General features: G+C 52.0%; 1 protein-coding gene across 13 annotated transcripts in view; it reads right to left on the bottom strand.

The window, feature by feature from the left end:
* Positions 1-19,367, bottom strand: part of ZNF618 (zinc finger protein 618) — a 164,643-nt gene that overhangs the window by 61,254 nt on the left and 84,022 nt on the right. For all 13 annotated transcript variants that reach the window (XM_045840104.1, XM_045840106.1, XM_045840105.1 and 10 more), the window contains exon 2: positions 8,595-8,638. In XM_045840104.1, the coding sequence (XP_045696060.1) occupies positions 8,595-8,638 (44 nt within the window). The remainder of the gene's footprint in view (positions 1-8,594; positions 8,639-19,367) is intronic.

Raw genomic sequence — 19,367 nt, 5'->3', positions numbered from 1 at the left:
GGATGATTTCTGTTTTCTCTTCTCAAGGGAAGAGAAAAAGAACAAAAACCACCTGTTGAATGAATGAACAAATATGAGTGATCATACGAGCAGAAGCTCCAAGAGATAGGGAGCAAATTCCCTTGCCTCCTACAGTAACCTCAGCACCCTGACAGAACGGGGCACGCGCTAGGGGCTTAAACCAAGGGGCTCCATCTCCACCACAGAGAAAAGCACTTGGGCTCCAGGTTCCCCGCTGACCTCCAGCTCTCCTTCACGTGCTGTACAACGGTGGCCATGCTCGCACATGTCCTTTGGCTGGAAAGAGCCTCCTGTGTTTAGCTGCAAGGACAGAAAGCGTAGTGGAGAAAAAGGTTGCAACATCCACTGGCCTGTAAGGACCCCAAGAGGGAACTTACAACAAAACCCGCATTTCCACAAACCCCGGCGAGGAGGCCTGCATCTGTATTTACTATTCCACCCGTGTTTCAAATCTTCACGCCGCCACCCGGCCCTTAATAACCCTCGGAATTATCTGCACTTCCATTACTGTCATGTATCACTGATATATTTTAATAAATAGTCAAGTAGAAAAGATTAGATTAATAGATTAAAACTATTAACCTATTAAACAACTCTTAACAGTCTAGAAATTCAAAATAACCTACAACGCATAAATTTACCATTAGTTTGAGAAAATTCCTAAGCACTTAATTGTCTTCAGTGTATGGTGTCAGTCAGCCACAGCGCTGGGTAATACTGCAGTTCAGCAAGACAGCATGAAGATTTAAATATTAAGAGTTAATTCCCTGGTTAATGTAAGCCTAAAATAGAGAAAATCAGGAGTCATGAGCGATGCTGTCAAATCACCAACTCTGATGGTTAGCAGGCGGGGCCCTCTGGGGAGAGCTAGAAATTTCTTTTGCAGGTGTCCTGGTACACGGAAGGCTGGCCCCGGTCACTGAGAAGAAATATTGTTAACAGCGTCTTAAATGAAAGCACAGCCCTCGTTTTCCAGTGGGTCTGGCAGTGGCGCGATTCGGATCCGCAAGCAAGGTGCACTGCTTTCTGAAGACCCACCTCCCCACACTTCCCCTCACGTGACTGTCAGGACCCTGCAGACTCAGGGATTCTAGCCCAGGAAGAATCTGCTCACCGGCAGGTAGCGAAGGGGAGAGGCCATAGAGGCACACATGCCCACTGCTCTGCATCTTCCAGGGCACCTGCAGGTCCAAAGCAGACCCCAGAGGACAGGCAATTCAATCAGTGAAGAGGGAGGCAGTCCCTAAGCTGGTCCTCATGCTGGATGATGGACAAGCAGAGAATAAATACAGGCCCTCTGCCACCATTGTCCTTTCCTGCGGAGGCTGGGCCTCGGCTGCCATCCCTTTCTCGTGCAGCTCCACTGGCCCCTTTCTCCCGGAATGAAAGGTCCTACCCAACAGGACCACTTCCCCTCCAACATCCTGCCCACACTGACAAATGCTGCCCAGAGCTGTCCAGCTGCCATCCTTCCACTGCGCCTCTTCCCCGGTCCTAGCGTTACACCTGGCTTCCTCCCCTCCATGCTCCACCCACTAGTCTAGCTGTTGGCAGACCGAGGTTTGTAAGGCACAGTCAGCTCTGCCCACACACTCAAGGGTAAGGACCCAGCCCTGGTCCCTCACTGCCCACTGCCCCCTGCCTCCTGCCCCACAAAGAAGACCCCTCACTACACAGTCCAGGCCCTCTCAAGGTACTGGGACGATAAACTAGGTGCATGAACCACTGCCAAGCTCCTAACCTGCCTGCAGCACCCTGCCCTCGGGTGTCAGCCGGGGATGAGAACACTGACCATGAAGGGTTGTGTGGGAGATTAAAGCACAGAGACACACAGAGGTGCCCCGCGTGGCACCATGCACAGTCGGGCACAGAAAGTCTGGGGAAACAATGGAAAAGATGAGCTCTTGGGCCACAGATGGAGCACGCACAGACGAGTGTAGAAGGGATTTTCAGGCCCTGTGGAGACAAAAGGGGTGCAGGGCACGGCCCCGCTCCCTGCAGCAGTGGCGAAGGGGAGAGCCGAGGACACACACCGCAGCCAAGTTCACTGCAGGCGGGCAGGCGGGAGTGATCCGGGTGGCTTTGGAGTATACTGACATTCTCTACCATCGTCATGTGCTGCAGGGAACCCAGAGGAAGCCGAAGCCAAGGGAGAGGATGTTTCCCTTCTGCTGGCAGAGCCAGACAGACGATATGGTTGTGGAAACTTCCCGAGTGGCTTGCTCAGACCAAGGCCTCTGTCGTTGAGGGCTTCACAAAGTGAACAAGTCGGACCCTCCTAGGAACCATCCTCAAGACAGCGCTTCTCAGGACAAGGCAGGGCTTCCGAGCGCTCTGAGCCGATAGCCACAGCATTACAAGAAGTTTCTTAGTTTGCTCAAGGAGCACAAGAGGGAGACTCAAACTGACAGGAAGACTGAGCAGAGGGTCCCTAGAGACCTGTCGCTCCACTCTGCAGGACCACCCCAAGCTCAAGAGCCTCGGTGCCACTTGGCAAAAATGCTTCACCGATTTTGATGGCCTAAGTTTGCATTTCTATGGCTGCCTCCACAGGGCAAAACCTAAGGCTGTGTGAATTTTCAAGAATCTGCCCCATTTGCAGAGTGTAGCTTTAACAGTAACTAATAAAGCAGAGAGTGAACCCTGCCCACCAAAAAAGCAACTGAACCCCATTTCCCACTTTTGGAATTGAACTTTCAGAGTTGCCTGCAATTTATGATTTCTGTGGTCTAACTTTGTCCAAAGTTTGGTAGAGTGAGGATACACATTTTTGGAAATAAGTTCCAATAACAAGAACATAAACCTGGAGTCAAGATAAGTAAGTTCCAATAACAAGAACATAAACCTGACTAAAACACACCCCAAGTTCTCAAGTAATTCATTCTGCTAACACCCTACTGGCCACTGACTCGTATCGAGCCTACCGGTACTGTAACTTTTTGTGCAAATGTAGTTAATTTGTTTAGGGCTATGTTAATTTCATTGCTGAAATCCAAAATGCTAAACAATAATATATTATTCAAAAAATAATTATGCAGCCACACACACGTGGTTATTAAATTACATGGTCCACCAGTAAAAAATCTTGGCTTCAATAACAAGACTCAACCTGGCCCAAAGCCATTTGACTATCTGGGTGACGCTGGACAAGTCGACTCCTCAGTCCCCTCCAACAAAGAGGGATGCCCATCACTGCCTGGGAGGACCAAATGCGGTATGGACAAGCTGCGTCATACAGCAGGTGGACCGTGGTAGCCCCTCAACAAATCTGATCTCCAGCCCCACCCTTACCCCTACCTCCAGCCCTCTCTCCAATGTCTAGGCTCTGCAAGAAATCAACTGCCACCCCACTGTTACCTCTCCCTAGGAATGGAATCCAGCATGGTGGGGATGTGGTGAAAAAAGCAAGCATTTATTGCACTCCTACGATGGGCCGGGCATTGTGCTAAGGGCGTACATAGTATCATTACACTTAATGGTAATATTACTAAATTGTTATTACACTTAGTAATAGTAATATTAAAACTATCACTGCTATTATCATTGACAACACTATGAGGGAGGTAATCACTCCCATGTTACCGATGAGGAAACTGCGTCAGGGAACTAGCCCAAGGTCACATATCCAGGAGGTGGGTGGTGCCAGGATCTGAGCCCAGGCAGCCTGGGCAGCAACACTGCGCTAAGCTGCTTGGCCCTTAGTGGGGCTGGGCAGAGGACAGGAAGAGAGATGCCCAGCAGAGCAGGCATGGAGAGTGGCGGCCACAGGCCGTTCCACGCTATCCCAGGACCAAGCAGGAGGCTGTGCACTGGGGAGGCAGGGCGCACACAATGCTTTGTGAAACTGGATTCCCTAGGCCTGGGGGAAAAAAAAACAACCTTTTAGACACTCAATTCCAAGCCTAACTTCTCAGGTCCTGCCTGTCCTGAACCCTTGGTAACATGTTTTACAATGTCTTTACCCCTGCCATTTACTCTTCTCCTGGCAGCCAGAATGAACCTCTTAAAACCAAATTCATGCCACCCTTCTGCTCAAAATCCCCAGTGGTTCCTCACCTCACACAGGATCAAGGCCAGAGTCCTGACAGCAGCCTTCCAGGGCCCTGCACAGCCACATCTGTCTCCTTGCTGTTGCCCCAACACGATGGACGCTTTCCTGCCCCAGGGCCTTTGCACCTATGTCTCTCTCTGCCTGGAATGTACTTCCCCCGTGAATGCTGGGCTCAGTCCTCATCCCCATCAGATTCGTGTTCAAATGTCTCCTTCCTGGTGATGCAATACTCCCTCTGGCTCGCCAATCCTCCCTGCTTTTCCCCAGAGCACTTTCTATCACAGGACAGACCACCTGTCTTACGTAGGTATAACGTCTCCGCCACTCCCACCAGAACAGTGGCTCCGCAGGCCGGTGATCCCGTCTGCTTTGTTCGCGGCTGCACGTCCAGCACCAGGTCAGACTCTGGCACTCAGCAGGTGCTTAGCTAAGTGTTTGCAGCACGAATGACCCAGCCTGGGTTTTTCCTCTTCCTCCCACCCCGACAATCTCCCCATCTGCTCTATCCTGACCACCTGTTAGGCAATGGGTACGCACAGCCAACAAATGAGTCCCTCAGCCTCTTCTATCCCGGGTTTCCTCATCTTCAAGTGAGATCGATGGACTAGATTATCTATAGGGACCTTCCAGTCTTCAACTGACCAAAAAGGCACAATTCTTCATTACAGCAAGCCCGTAGTTGCATTTACTTGATTATAAAAACCGCATTTCCCTTCGAATTTTCCACAGCCAAGGCCCCCGCAGCCCGCATGCCCCTGAGAACGTGAGTGACATCTGGCTGGAGCTGGGCTCCGTGACTTGTGACCTGCTCACCAGGTCAGCATTAAGCTCAAGTGCTGGGATTGCTGGTCTTGTAAAATCAACCTGGGCTGGGTTACAGGGAAGTAAACCAAACCACATTCGGGCGTCCCTTAGGATCAGAAACACCACCTCTCCTTGTCCCCTTCCATTTAACACTAATTCCTTAGCAGCCAGACCTAAGGAATTAGTTGGTTTTGGGGTTTAGCCAGAACCCTTCTGGAGAGGTAACAAAATTAAGTTTTCTGGGCCAAAAAGTAGGTGCTGGGACGTAAGCAGAACCCAGCGCATAATAGCGTGGGCGGTGGCACGACTGGGGCTGAGAGTGGAAGCCCAGGTCGGAGGGTCGCGGGTCCGTCAAGGTCGTTCCTGACCAGGGCCAGCTGGCCTCCCTCTGACTGCAGGAAGCCTCAGGCCTTTGCCCCCGCCCCCACCTGAAAGAGGGGCTAAGTGAGTCTAACACTCCACAAAGTGTCTACAGGTCTCAACCCCACCTGGCCGACCTGACCCAAGGCCAGGGTCGAATTCACCAGCATCAGCGAAGGCCCATGTTGACATTCTCTTGATGTTTAATGCATAAGTCGCTCCTGAGTGAATGCTGGGTCACTATATAACATTACTGCTTTGGTCTTTCAAAGGTACTCTATTAGCTTTAATGACAGAATCAATATAAACTCACTTGATAGCTCCTTTGGAGTCCCTGCCTTCTTGACAAGCCTCCAGCCTCTGGCACAGCCCCTGGCCCCTAACGGTCTCCGCTGCCACCTGTTAGCCAATCACGTCATAACCAAGCAGTGAAGGGCATGGCGGTGAAGCCCAGGCACCGGAGGAGCCAGACCCAGGAATGTCCTGGCTGTGCGGCTCACTTCCCACCGGGCAGCCTGAGCCCCGTGAACCCCCCCGTGCCTCGGCTTCCTCGTCTGTGAAGTGAGAGCAACAAGAGTACCTCCCTCTCAGGGTTGTTATGAAGATTACATGAATTAATAGTAAGTTTGTATATGGAAGTCACTTAGCCCACAGCCTGACAGGTAAGTGCTGACTGCATGATAGTCATTATTACTAGAAATTTCTTCCAGTTACACACGATCCTAAGGTTTGGACTGGTCCTTCCTGGTGTGTATTCGGGCAACCTGGTAATAATTCTGGGCTCTGTAACTGAGTACATTCAAGCCTAGGCCATTCAGGGAGAGCCAGGGGATGGCGCGCATGCCACCAGCCCGCTCCCCTGCCTGGGACAGGCATCTCTCACCTGTCTCAGCACTCCTCTCCCTCCCCCACTCTGAAGCCCAGGGCTGCTAAGACTCAAGACAGAGCCTGCAGCCGCCGCTGTGACTACAGAGGAACCCACCTGCTGTCCTCTGATCAGCAGGCAGATATGCTGGTGCGGGACAGGTTCCTGCACGAAGGCAAGGACCGCATCTGCCTGAGTCATCAGAAACAGACGGTGCTTCGTCTGTTCACTGCTGTAGACCCGGCACTTTGGACAGTGCCCGCCACGCAGCAGACACTCACATGTCCACCGAATGAACAGACCAGTCTCAAATTCATCTGAGTCCACAGCACACGGCACTGGGCCTAACCTAGCAGGTGCTTGATGAAAGTGGGAGGATGGTAGGAGAGCCTTGCGAGACCCTCACTTGAGCCCACTATTTCTGAGTGGAGAAAGCACCCAGCTTTGGTAGGCTCAAGGCCTGACACAGCTACTTACTCATCACGTGACCCTGAGCAGGGCCTTTCCTCCCCATGTGTTCAACAAGAGGGAGGGGCCAGCCAAAGCCCCAGACCCCTTCCAGCCCTGACTTTCCAGGAAGCACTTCCAGGTACCTCTCATCTCAAGGCTCCCACTGCCCCGCAGGCCACAGCTGCCTCCACTGTCCTCAGGCAAAATCCTCTTCTGGGGCACAGGAGGGAAACACGGGTGCTGGGCAGCTGCTGGTCAGGACACAGGTCAGCACCTGTGTTCACAGGCCCGAGCCCAGCACCCACTGCTCTCTTCCAGCCCACACGCCCGATCCCTACATCACCCCCACGTCTCCTCATCTCGCCCAGCCCACAGACACCCACTGAGCACCTGCTATCGGCCAGCCCCTTGCAGTGAACAAGACAGGATGACCCTTGCCCACGGAGCTGGCCCCAGAGAGGCAGAGGAAAGTACACAAATGAGTGAAATATTTAAAGAGGGCAAACAGGCCACGGGCCCTTGGAGGAGGAGGTCAGGGAAGGCTTCTCTGGGGAAGGAGGACAGAATTCAGACCTGAAGGATGAAAGGACCCTAATTACGGAAAGATCAGAGGGAAGAGCACTCCAGGCAAAGGAACAGCAGCTGCACGGGCTCTTGAGGCCAGGGGCTGGCAAACCACGGCCGTCTGTGTGGTTCTGTATTATCTGCAGCACCTTCTGCATTACGTGGGCAAGGCTGAGAGGCTCCCACAGAGACCATGGCCTACTATCTGACCTTTCACAGGTCAACCTGGCTGACCCCGGGTTGGGTATTAGAGAACTAGAGAGAAGGTCAGGAGGCCAACAGACCAAGGGGCGGGGAGACTGACTGGGGTGGGGGGACGGGGGTTGGGTTGTGTGGGTCACAGTGACCTGCAGCCTATGTCTCGGCCCCTACTCTACCTGCCTCCACGCCACCCTGCCAACAGTTGCCAGGGCGATCATCCTGAAACATGCGCTCTTCTTCTGCTCAAAGAACCTGAACAGCTCCCAGGTGTTCCCAGGCCCGTCCCAAGAAACTCTGGCTTTGTGGGATGGACCTCAATAAAAGGGTTCCATGGTTACGGAAGTTTGAGAAGCTTGGCATCTCTCTCTCGGATGTTTTCACGTACACGCATTAGCACAAGAAAGGCCCTGGAAAGTTCCACAGGGAAGAAATTGGTTGAGTCTGCTTAATCCACTGTCCTTCAAACTTATTTGGCCACAGAACCCCTTTTTCCCACAAAAATCTATTAACTTTAAAAAATATAGTATTCCATGGGCTAAAAGAGCAAACTCCTCGGCTTGATCCCAACCGCAGTAGGCTGCAGCCCTAGAGCCCGCTCCAGATGACGTGCGTGGCCTGCACAGCCGTCTCTCCCTGGACTTCTTCTTGCCTTCAGTGCCCACGTGAGGGGGCAGCCGCGGCAGCACCAACGTTTACCACCGTGACAGATATGCAGTTTGTGGGCTCGTCCAGCACCTCTTCCCGCTTTCTTTGGTACGGAGCTCAGCTTTCGTCCGGGCACGACCCCTCCCATCTCCTGCCCGCTCCAAGGGTGAGGACACACCCCTGGCCTGGCTCAGCATCCGGACAGTCCACTCACCAGCTTTGCAGTGACTGGTTCAGGGGAATAAGCAAGACCAGGACTCAAGCCAGGCCACTGGATTCCAGACTAGGATGGGACCGGCTCCCCTGGAGTTCATAACACCGGAGATGAGACAACATTCAAGCCCAGGTCTTTCTGCCCGGTCCTGTGTTTCACCCCGAAGTTCCCCCCACCTTGGGCAGGAGCAGCCAAAGGCCAGTTTGGGATTAAGTCATCCTTGGTTCCATCACAGGTGCCCACAGAAGATACTGGGAGGGCTGGGAAGTGCCGCCCACAACTGCACATCCTCCAGGGAAGTAGGGAAACTTCTCAGCAAAGGGGGCCGGCCTGAACCGCCCATCATTTTGGGTGGAAGGGGAGGACCAGGGGCAGGTGGCTGTTAGTTGCGAGGCCAGGGGTGGGGAAAGGGGACGTACCTGCTCGCCGTGCTTTTCCTTCCAGCCGCACTGGCTCCGTCAGCCTGCAAAAGAAACCCAAAGCACACCCATTAGCCAAGGGCAAAGACACAGATTCTACCCACTGCCCCTCAGTATCAGCCTTCCCTCGGACACATGGGTGGGCTGGCCCCGACCCCCTGCTCCTTCCCTCCAGGCTGGGAAAATCTGCTCCTGGTGGCAACAGGCAGCCAGCACACCCCCAGCCCAAATTTGCTTGGCCCTTTAAATCCAGCTGAGCACCCACTGCCAACACAAACCCAGCAACCACAGAGCCCTGGGGACTCGGTGGAAAGTAAGTAACCAGCTAAATCGGAGATTGAATTGCACCATTTTTATTTTCAGCTGGGATTTCCAATAAAACAGTAGCCACAGATTTATTCCTACCAATCAAGGAGGAAAATCCTATTATGTTAAAATATTCTGTCCCCCAACCCTCTGAGCAGGGGAGGCATGAGAATGGCTGTTCTTAATCTCTTTATTTGGGGATGGGGGGGTGGAGGAATAAGACTGGTCAAATGAAATTTCCAGAAATCATCGAATTCTGGTTCAGATGGAGACACTGAGGCCCTGGATGAGGAGGGCGTGGCCTGAAGTCTCATGAGGACTGAACAACAGATACTCGGGGACCCTGACTAGCCAGGCTAGTGCTGGGGGGTCCTTGATGTGGAGGTTGCTGACATAGGGGAATGCCCAGGTTTCTCCACCACCCCTGGTTGAAGACGCATTCCCTGGCTTTCTTTTTTTCTTACTGTTCAAGTACAGTTGTCTCCATTCCCCCCACTCCCCCCCACCCACACTCCTTAGCTTTGTGAAAACATTTAAATAACCGTGATCCTAGCTCAAATAATGTGGGTTCAATACCCTGGGGCACACATTTGTTCCCAAATTCAGAATCCTTCCGATCTTAGCAAGGTGATGTTGGCACGCGTGTCCTGTATTCGGAAACCGCCCTGGCGGGGTCTGGGGAGCCCCCAGTGCCCAAGCACACTGGTGTTTCTATAGAGAAACACAGGCAGTCAGCCCTACGTGCGATAAATGAAGGTGGCGACCAGCCTCGTTTCCCTTTGGTCAAGTTCTGCCACTTCAACAGTTACAAGAACTCTTGTTTGTTGTTGTTGTTTCCAAGCTTTTCCAATTCCAGGACTGTGGCTGAAGGATTGAGGACGTAAAATAAACACAGCAAGCAGCTACCTTTTGACGAGTGCTCACGGGAAGTTGCAAACTGGCAAAACCAGATGGCGGACTTGGATCCAAAGAGTAAATATATCAAAATAAAGGGATTTCACCTCCCCCCATTTCAGCTGCTCTTTAAAAACCAGTTAATCCGGCAACACACAGCTCCACGTCCCCACAGTCCGCTAGGGCTGATACACCTGATTCTCCAGTCCCCACCCCTCCTTCCCGCCTGATTCTCTGTCCTCCAGCTTTGTCCTGTGGGCACCCAGACTCACTCCCCCGAAGACCTTCCCAACAGGTGCTAGTGTAGAACATTAAATGCCTCTTATGTCACCCTCTCAGGAGGTCCCCCGACACATCCCATTTTACAGGTGAGGCACAGAGGGTCTGTAAGTCATTCATCCAACACCCCACAGCTACAAGCCCAGGTCTGGGCCACTCCAGTGCCCACAGCCCTCAGCTCGGTAGTGTTTTATCTCCCGCCAAGATTCAGGAGGGCCAATAGGGAAAGGGAGTGAGCTCCTCCCGCCCCTGTTGCCCACGCAAGGAAAGCGGGAAGGGGAAGGACAAGTAGGGAGGTAGAAATGCAAGGCCTGGGTGGGAGAAATTAATGGCATGCCGCTGTATTATTTCAGTAGGAGAAACAAAGCAGAAAATGGTTTGCATATCATTTCACTGCGAGCAAAAGAACAGGATCAATTACAGCCCCTCTCCGACATCTTGCATTCCTCAAAACTTGTCTGGAGAGCGAGCGGGGAGACCGCGTTCTCCAGTCCACACGGTAAGAGGCCCACGGGGTGGGGGGGGGGCGAAACTCTGCCCCAGAGAGCTTAAAAACCTGTAAAATCCCAAATGACCTCTCACTTTCCAGACTGAACTCTGAGCACCTATCTCCGGTATTTCATACATCACTATAATGTAATCTTTTTTGTCCTTTTCCGTCCTTCATAACTGCATACAGAGCTGACCGGTTCAAGTACAGTGGTCATGGGACTGGGTGGGGAAGAAGATTCTCAGTTTTGGGCGCATCTGATCATCCCCAGTTGTGTTTCCTTTTTATGATGCTTATGATACTGCTAGCAACACCCATTTGTTTTCCACACATTTCTATAAAATAAAGACAAAATGCTGAACATGTTCAAAGAGTTGCCCAAACAAATGCCTCAGCAGAGACTCAGGCACGGGTGGGAAGGAACCTCGGAGGAGGAGCGCTGAGAGGTGTCTGTCTCACCCCAGCGGGGTGCGAAACGTCCGTTTAGGAGCTGACGGATGACGAGCACTAGAGGGGATGTCAAAGGCAGCATGCGTCAACGTCACAGCACCTGGACCTGAGTCTAGACCCACCGTAATGACAGGGAACTGCCACTTGGGCCCTCCCAGCCCCAGCGCAGGCCCACAGTGCTGAAGGCGCCAGCTCTCAGTGGTGGAGACCCCTCAGGGGCCAGGCCAGCGCGGTGGGTGTCCTCACCAATCAATAGATCATAGCGGTGGACCACCACTGTCCGGATTCAGTTCTGCCGCCGACAAAGCCATTTTCCTAGGCCCAAAGCAATTTCATGTGATCTAACCTGAACCACAAACTCGCCTTTACCCAGTGGAATCTCACGTGCTCTCAATTTGAATGGAAGTGCAAGAACTCAGGGTTTAGAGTCAGGGGTCTGTGTTGGAGTCCTGGTTCTGCCACTTTCTAGCTGTACATTCCAAGGCAAGTCACTGATACTTGCCAGGAGCACACTCAGTCTCCTCATCTGCAAAATGGCAACAGCAATCCCAGGACCTCCCTCGTGGGCTGGCATGAGACTTAAACAAGATAACTTAAACGCAGTAATGCATGTCAAAGTACTGCGGGTGGGCTCAGCTGTAATAATCATCATCATGAACAACCCTAGATACAGCTACAAAGGCCATCATGTATGGGCTCCAGGAAACTGAAGCACAGAGAAACCGAGTGACTTGGATAAGACTGCACAGGAGGTGGGCAAACAAGCAGCAGGGCTGGGCTGAACAGCACCAGGGGGTCCTCCCCGCCTGTCTCCAGCCTGATCTGAACCCCATGCTGCAAGTCAGCACCTCACGAGTGTCCACCAGACCCTCCCTCAGCCCTGAGATCTTGTCCCAAGGGCCGGCGACCACGACATTGAATACAGCAATGCAGGCAAAGTACTAAGCGCAGGCCAGGTATGTATAGTAATCGCTTAAGTAGTGGAAACCCTCCCGCTGCTGCCACCACTGGGCCGTGCGCTCCTAAGAGGGCAGGCAGCTTCCTGCCCGGGTTCTGCCTGGGTCTCACCTTAAGCCTTGGGCAAACTCCTTCCTTTCCCTGGACCTGCACCTCTGCATAGGCAGAAACAGGGTCAGGAGCATGACAGTTGAATCAGACCCTCTCCACCTTCTACTTCCACCTCTGCCCTTCTACGCGGAGTTGACCCAAACCCCTCCATGGCAAATGAAACGTGCTGGGGGGCAGGGGGCCACGAGAGGACAGACCCTCCTGCTCACTCTCACAGAGGCTGGAGGAAAGGTCTCCAAGCCCCCAGCTCACCATTAGAATACCTGCCCCCTTTCCCGGCCCCCTCCACTCCTCATACACTGCTTCTCCATAGGATCCGAGCAAGGCTATTTTTGGGTTCATCGGGCCCTCCTCTTCCCTCCCAAATGAATGTTAAGTTGTTCTTTTCCATTCTCTTATTAAGGATTTTCTTGGAAAGAAAATATTATTTCAAACCCAGAAATTTTATTTCTAAATTTGTGCAAATGTAAGTTGTAATACATTAGCTGCATTTCACATTTTGTGCAAATGGCAGAAACAGGCAATTCGTGTGCTACGGGATGGGGGCTGGCCAACGATTTCGATAAAATAAACCCTTTTTTAATTTAAATGCTAATGCACTGAATTAAAATTTAATAACTGAGGAAATTGAAAAGCCGAGCAGGAATATTGGAAATAAATCCAAGCAGAAACAGCTGAAATTAAAAATTCTAGAGAGTGGGAGGATAGCAGCTAAGCTGTCTTATATGATTACATTTTTTTTTTTCAGAATGAAGCAAAAAAAAAAAAATCCTATCTCTCGCTGGCTCTAGGGCAGTAAATCCACAGTGCTGTGATTTATTGCTCAATTTTCCTGAGGGAAAAAAGGCTTTCTTTCATGCTGAAATATTTCATAAATTTCAAGCCAGCATAAATTCTTAATTTAAAAGTTATGGAGGTCACATTTAGTGCACTGGTACGGTTCCAAAATCTTAAAGGAATAGCAGCGACCAGCAAAGAGGAGGGGTAGAATTTGCTTTTTTTTTTCTTTTTGGTTTTAATTCACAAGTTGAAATTTCATTATTAAAGATTCCTCCTGGATGGATGAAACCCAAGCATGCGGGGAACTGGTGTGTGTTTGGAAATGTGCTGCAAAAGATGAAGAGATAAAGATTTAATTCAATTATAAAAAGGCATTTTTTTTCTTTTAAGCCACTTGAGGAATTTCTGGTAAAAATTTCCTCCCTTCACTGCCCTGGAAGGGGGGAGGGTGGGGGAGGGTGGCCAATGTAATTGCTTCTCTTAGATCTCCAATCTTTTGTGCGCACTGATATATTCATTTGTTATACAGCTGTTCAGCGGCAGAAAGAATGCTGGGGCGCCCATAATTCTAAGCAAATCAATCAAAAATTAATGATTTGTCATGCTTGCACAATGGAGGAAAACAGCTCCTTGGGTCCTGGCTGCCTGATCTCAAAGAATGAAATGCCTTTCTTCGATAAGAGAGTCAAGCCAGAGGTTCGGGGAGGCTGAGGTGCCACTGCAAATGTGGGGGCTCGGGTCCCCCCCAAGCTCTGGGGGGATGGAGGGGACCAACAGCTCAGAGGGGGCATCCCCAAGATGGCGCCGAGGCCGGTCAAGCCCAGGACCTGGCGCAGCACATTTCCATGGTGGTCTAATTAAGATCTTGCCTTTGCCCTCCCCCACTGAAACTCAAAAATTGCTTCCTCTCTGGAGACGCCAATGACTCCCCCTCCCCCACCAGACTGGACTGTCCCTGTTCACTGTTCTCCAACACTGCTAACGCATCGCCACCAGCGCCTCTCACCAACTCAACGGGACTGGGACCATGGTTCCTGGGGTGCCGGCCTCCCCCAGACCGTGTGATCCTCCTGGGCAAAGCCCACAGTGCGCATGTGGCCAGGCCTCCAGCACCCAGCTCAGGGCCTGGCACAGAGCAAAGAGCCAGCAAACATGGTCAAGTCCATTAGTTATTACTTCTCAGGAAATACAGATAATGAGGTTGCTTAGATGAATGAACTGCATGCATTGGCCAATTCCACGGGGATGAAATAGAACAACTGATCTTAAGTAATCAATCACTCCTTTATTTATCCAACAGATATTTCCTTGAAAGCCTACTATGCGTCAAGCACTGTACTCAGCTTTGGGTGGACAACTTCAACCTTCAAAGTTCACTGTCTCTGGGGCTTCTCTCTGCCTTTGGAAGGGAAGAGTGAGTGTGAACCCAGGGAGAAGGGCAGCCCTCTGCGTGTTCAAATGCCCCTGGGGTCTTGTATCCTTTCTTACTGTAATTTGCATGAGTGTTACATTCACAAGAATCAAATGCACGTTACTCCGTAACACATGTGTGTGTATTTCATACATATATATGCATGTTAATTCGAACATATAAATTGTTTCATTACCAAATGATCCAAATGACCTTGTAGGGAGGTGGCTTGGCCCCAACAGTGAGGGAAACGAGTCCCCTGACCTGGAGGCCGGAAGAGGCTCCACACCTGCAAGAAGCACCTGCCAGAGCACAGGCGGGCCAGTGCGTCCAGAGCAACTCAAGCCTCATCTCCCCATCTCCTTCCTTTCCAAAAGCCAGTGAATCTCCAAAGTTAACTTGAACTTTTCCTCTTTCCGACTGAAGCACAAGACTCAAATTAGAAGAAAGTCATTTGCTCATCGGACAAGTATTTACTGAGCTCCTTCTACACACCAGACGTTGTCCCAGGCAGCTGGAATGCATCCCTGCCCTCACAGCCATTACACTCAAGTGGCAGAGAAAGAAACATTAAGTCTAACAAATTAATCAGTAAAGACATATGCATGCCAGAAAGTAATCAGCGCTGTAAGGGAAAACTAGAGAAAGGCAGGAGGTAATCCGAAGGCTGGGGACAAGGGAGGAGTTGTAGGTGGCAGTCAAGTGATCAGAGTAGGTGCCACTGGGTGTCTGGGGAAGGAAATGGCCCGAGCGGAGACCCCAGGGTGGGAGTGAGTGAGGATGAGAGAAGCAGTACAGGAGGTCAGCCCAGGGCCTGCAGGCCCCTGGCAGGTTTTGGCAAAGGGGCATAATTTGACTTTCATTTTAAAAAGATCATTTCTGGTTGCTGAGCTGAGAACAGACCATGGGCAAAGGTGGAGGCCGGTGAGGAGGCTGCCGCAGCAGCCCAGGCAGAAGATGAGGGTGGCTGTGACTGGGGTGAGGAAGACCTGGGCTCTGAATACACTGGCAAACAGAACCGACAGGTCTTGCCGATGAACTGGACGTGGAGGTAGAGAGAAAGAGTCAGGAAAGATTCCAAAAATCTTGTGCCTTAGAACCAAGAAAAATGGACTTGCATCTCTCTGGTGCATGAAAATATTAATCATCAGCACAGCCAGCACTTTCTTGATTATTGCGCTGCACTGGATCCTCCCAATAACCCCAAGAAGACAGTAGAGTTTAACTAACCCCCTCAGATCAAGAATTAACCGAAGACAGCTTGGCCGGAGTTCACATGTAGAGAAACACACCTTCACCTCTAGAACCGGGAAGTCCAATCGGCCCTAAACAATGTAGGTGAACTGCCTTTCTATCGAGCACAAGCGGTCCCCGCTCTAATCCACCAGGTGCTCCTGAAACACACCCACTAAGGGTGACTGTGCCAGCAACAGCTTTGCAACTTATGAAGATGCCATTCCCAAGAAATTAAATAGGCTACAGAACCCCTAAGTAGACCTTGCTTCTGACATCACATCCAGCGGTGTGTTTCTACATGTGGTAGCTGGTTCTGAATTTTGTGCATTTGCCTGCCCAAGTGAGCGCGGTTACTCAGAGACACTGACTGCCCCTGGGCTCCAAGCTTCAGGGGTGGTGGAAGCTGCCAGAGAAGCTCTCGGTTTAACAAGAAAGAAAAAGAAAAAGGGAACTCGGACGGGTGATGCTGTTTTTCAACAGATATTTATGCAGTTCATAACAGCTGTGTGACACTGAGCAAGGCCTCTGGAGACTGACACTAAGATGAATCAGACGTGGTTCCTTATTCATTCACCCAAATAGTACCTATTCAGTGCCTACAATGTGCCGGCCACCAGGGCCATTACTGGGGACACAACAACAAGAACAGCGAGGAAGGCAAGCAGTGACTGCTTCGTTACTGCGCACTGTGGATTTATAGTTACGGACTGAGCTGTGTACTGACGAGAGAAGCCGGAAGGTCATCAGCACCTTTGACAAGAGGACCCGACGACACCGCAGGGTCAGAAGGGCTTCCCTAAGGGGGATGGATGCTAGAGCAGGGCATCCAGAGCTCCCCCGTCAGCGGGGGAGATGGAAAATCTAGACGCAGATGAAACCGACACACGCTGGGTGCCAGGGTGCAAGGAGAAGTGTGCATCTTGCCTTGTCCGGGGCACTGAGCCCCGCAGGGATGTGGACTTCTCTGAGGGCCTTCACCCCTGGAGGAAGGGACCAGCCCCCCAACACGCCCAGGCTCACCAGAGAGTTCCTGCCCAGACCCCAGGCCAGAGCCCAGAGGCTGAGAGAGGCCCCAGGGATGCCACCACCGACTGGCCAAGGCTCCGACTACCAGGGGAAGCCACGGGAAAGGAACCACGACTTCACTCCTCTTGGTTCCAGCGGCCTTCTGCCTCTTCCCAAGCCCTTGCTGTCTGGAGTCAAGTGTCAACAAATAAATCAGGCTTCCCAGGAATGAAACCAGTGCAGGCCTTGTCTGTTTCCTGGAAGTTTCCTGGTACTGGCAGGTTCTTCTCCTCCCTCTGGTGGGCAGCCAGGCAGACTGGAGCAGGACCTTCATGCTGACATTATTACCATCATCACTGTCTTTGTCACCACGGTCAACAGCTACTAATTACTGAGCACCTGAAAACCAGGCTAGGGAGGAGCTTCTGCTTCATTCCCAGGCTCACTGGCCACCACAGCACGTGCACCTCTGAAAGCAAATGCTGGCTGCAGGAGGAAGAGAGGAAGCCCAACGTGAAAGCCACTGTCACCTTCCAAAGAAGTGATGACGGTCTGGAGACGGCCGTGGAGAAGAGCCAGCTCCAGGACTGACGGCTGCTGGGAGTGACAAAGATCACCTGAGACAGAGGGTGGGGAGTACCCAGGGTAAAGCTGGTACACAGCAGTCACCAATCAATGGCAGGTTTAAAAAGTCAATTCAACGGCGGCAGCACAGTGTGCAGGGGGCCTGGTCTCCTCCGGGCATAGCCCCCGGCACCTGGGAGGGACAGAAGGAAAAGGTGAACCCACCTCCACACCCGAGTAGTCCTGGCCTCAGGGAGGGGGGGCAGCAGCCTCCCCTGGGCTGCCCTGCAAGACTCAGCACCCACACCACAAGCCTTGCTCTCACGCCAGGGCGCCGCTGGCTGCCACCACGGCTGGAGCCCACGGTCCACACTTGGACCTGCAGGGTCTGTGACGTTCCCGGTTGTTTCACGTGTGCAGACTCTACGTGCCCGGCCGGGCTGGGCCACAAAGGAGCCTAAGGCTGCGTCAGAACGTGTGAGGTTGTTCCTGTGGCTCAGCAAGGGTTTGGGCTTGTTGTTTTTTTTAACTTTTTATACTGAAATAATTTTACATCTATAGAAGAGTGGCAGAGAAACGACAAGGAGTTTTCTTCCACCCTGCACCCCACATGAAGGGCTTCAGGCAGGGGAGAAACGTAATCAGAATTCTGTCTGCAAAGGGGCTGCCGGGGGGGGGGGGGGGGCAGTGTGGAGGCATCGGGACCCGTTAGGGGGCTGAGGCTGGTGTCCAGAGAGCATCAGCTGAGACCGGGTCTCCCTCCTCAGGACAGGCAGCCAGAAAGCCCTCAGGCTCCAAGACTACACGGTGCAAAAGGACCTAAAAAGTAGGAACGGAGGTCACTGGGAGTCAGGAGGGTCAAAGGCCCTGACTCTTGCTATGGGCTTTCGGGCAAGTGACGCCTCACGGCCCCAGTTCCCTCCTCTGAGAAATGGGGGTGATGCCAGTGCCCACCACAGAGCCTGCTGTGAGGACTGAGCTCATCGGGCACCTGCTTAGTGCAGGGTCCTTCACCCATGCAGTGTCCGCTCGGACTATTAATCCAGCGTAAAAGGTTCCAGGTGGGGGTAATACTGGCAATCCCGGAGTGCCCAGCATCTACTGGTCACCTCCTGTACGCCAGGCCTGGGCTTGAGCACTGCAGGCACCATCACAACCCCCACCCCCGAAGTAGCAGGACAGCCCCCAGCCCCGCTGTCCGTATGGGAACCTAGAGGCTTGCAGGGGGCAGGGACCAGCTGGGAAGAGGCTCAGATGCTCTGATTCCGAGTCCGTGTTCTCAGATCTATGTGTGCTGCTTCCAGGGCCCAGCAGGGGTGACCTTGGCCGGGGACTGTCCCTGTCTCTAGGAGTGGACATGCTCCTTTGGGTGCGTGAATGCTGCTCTGTTTGTTTTCTTTAAAAAAAAAAAAGAAAGAAAGAAAGTAAAGAAAAAAGAAAAATGCCCCAGTTCTTCACAGTCACACAGTTAATCTCTCAATTTACAAAAGAGCAAGTCATGTGACTGAATTCCACAAAAATTCTCTCTCCAGGTTTATGATTTTACAGAAAACTCCAGGGAAAACCGCCTGGAGCGAGTTAAAACCAGATCAGCCATAAACCATGTCCTGGTACAGCCCCACCAAGCCAAGACTCAGATTACTCATTAAATACATGATAAATATTCGCCTCAGATCAGCAGGAAGTGGGGGGGGGGTGCTAAAAAAAGAAGGGAAACTTTTTTTGCTCCATGGGGGAAAAAACCCTATTATAAATAGGTTTATAGAGTTTTACAAGCTCCAAATTAGTGAACCCAGAACTGGGGGACAGCGTTTTTAAAAGTCACCCACCCCCTTAGGTATTTTTTAAGTAAGGGAGTGAGGGGAAAAAGCTGCTGCTCAAACCTCTTCAAGGGACGAAGTGAAGGGCTCCTCTGACCTGGCCAAGGTGACGTCGCAGTGTCGGGACAGCCTCCGGGGAAGACCAGCAGCCCCCTGGCCAGGAGACCCCTTCCCCTGACTGCTGGCAGAGGCTACCTCTGGCCCTCCATCTGTCCTTCTGTCCAACGAGGCTGCCAGACTGACAGCCCCTCAGAAACCCTCCACCTGGGACATGTGGAGTCGGGCAGACCTGAGTTCAAGTTCTGTCTGGGCCACTCAGAGCTCGGTGGCTTGACTCAAGTCCAATCACCTTTCTCAGGTGAAATGAGGGAAAAGCCCGCAAAACCACAGCACTCGGGTGGATGAAAAGGCTGAAAGTCCATCATGTTCTTGGTTAGTGCTAACGACACTACAAGAGCCACAGATCTGAG

The sequence above is a fragment of the Phyllostomus hastatus genome, unplaced genomic scaffold, assembly GCF_019186645.2.
Source record: "Phyllostomus hastatus isolate PE091 unplaced genomic scaffold, TTU_PhHast_1.1 phas_contig_34, whole genome shotgun sequence".
Taxonomy (NCBI): domain Eukaryota; kingdom Metazoa; phylum Chordata; class Mammalia; order Chiroptera; family Phyllostomidae; genus Phyllostomus; species Phyllostomus hastatus.
This window is presented reverse-complemented; position numbering and strand designations above follow the sequence as displayed.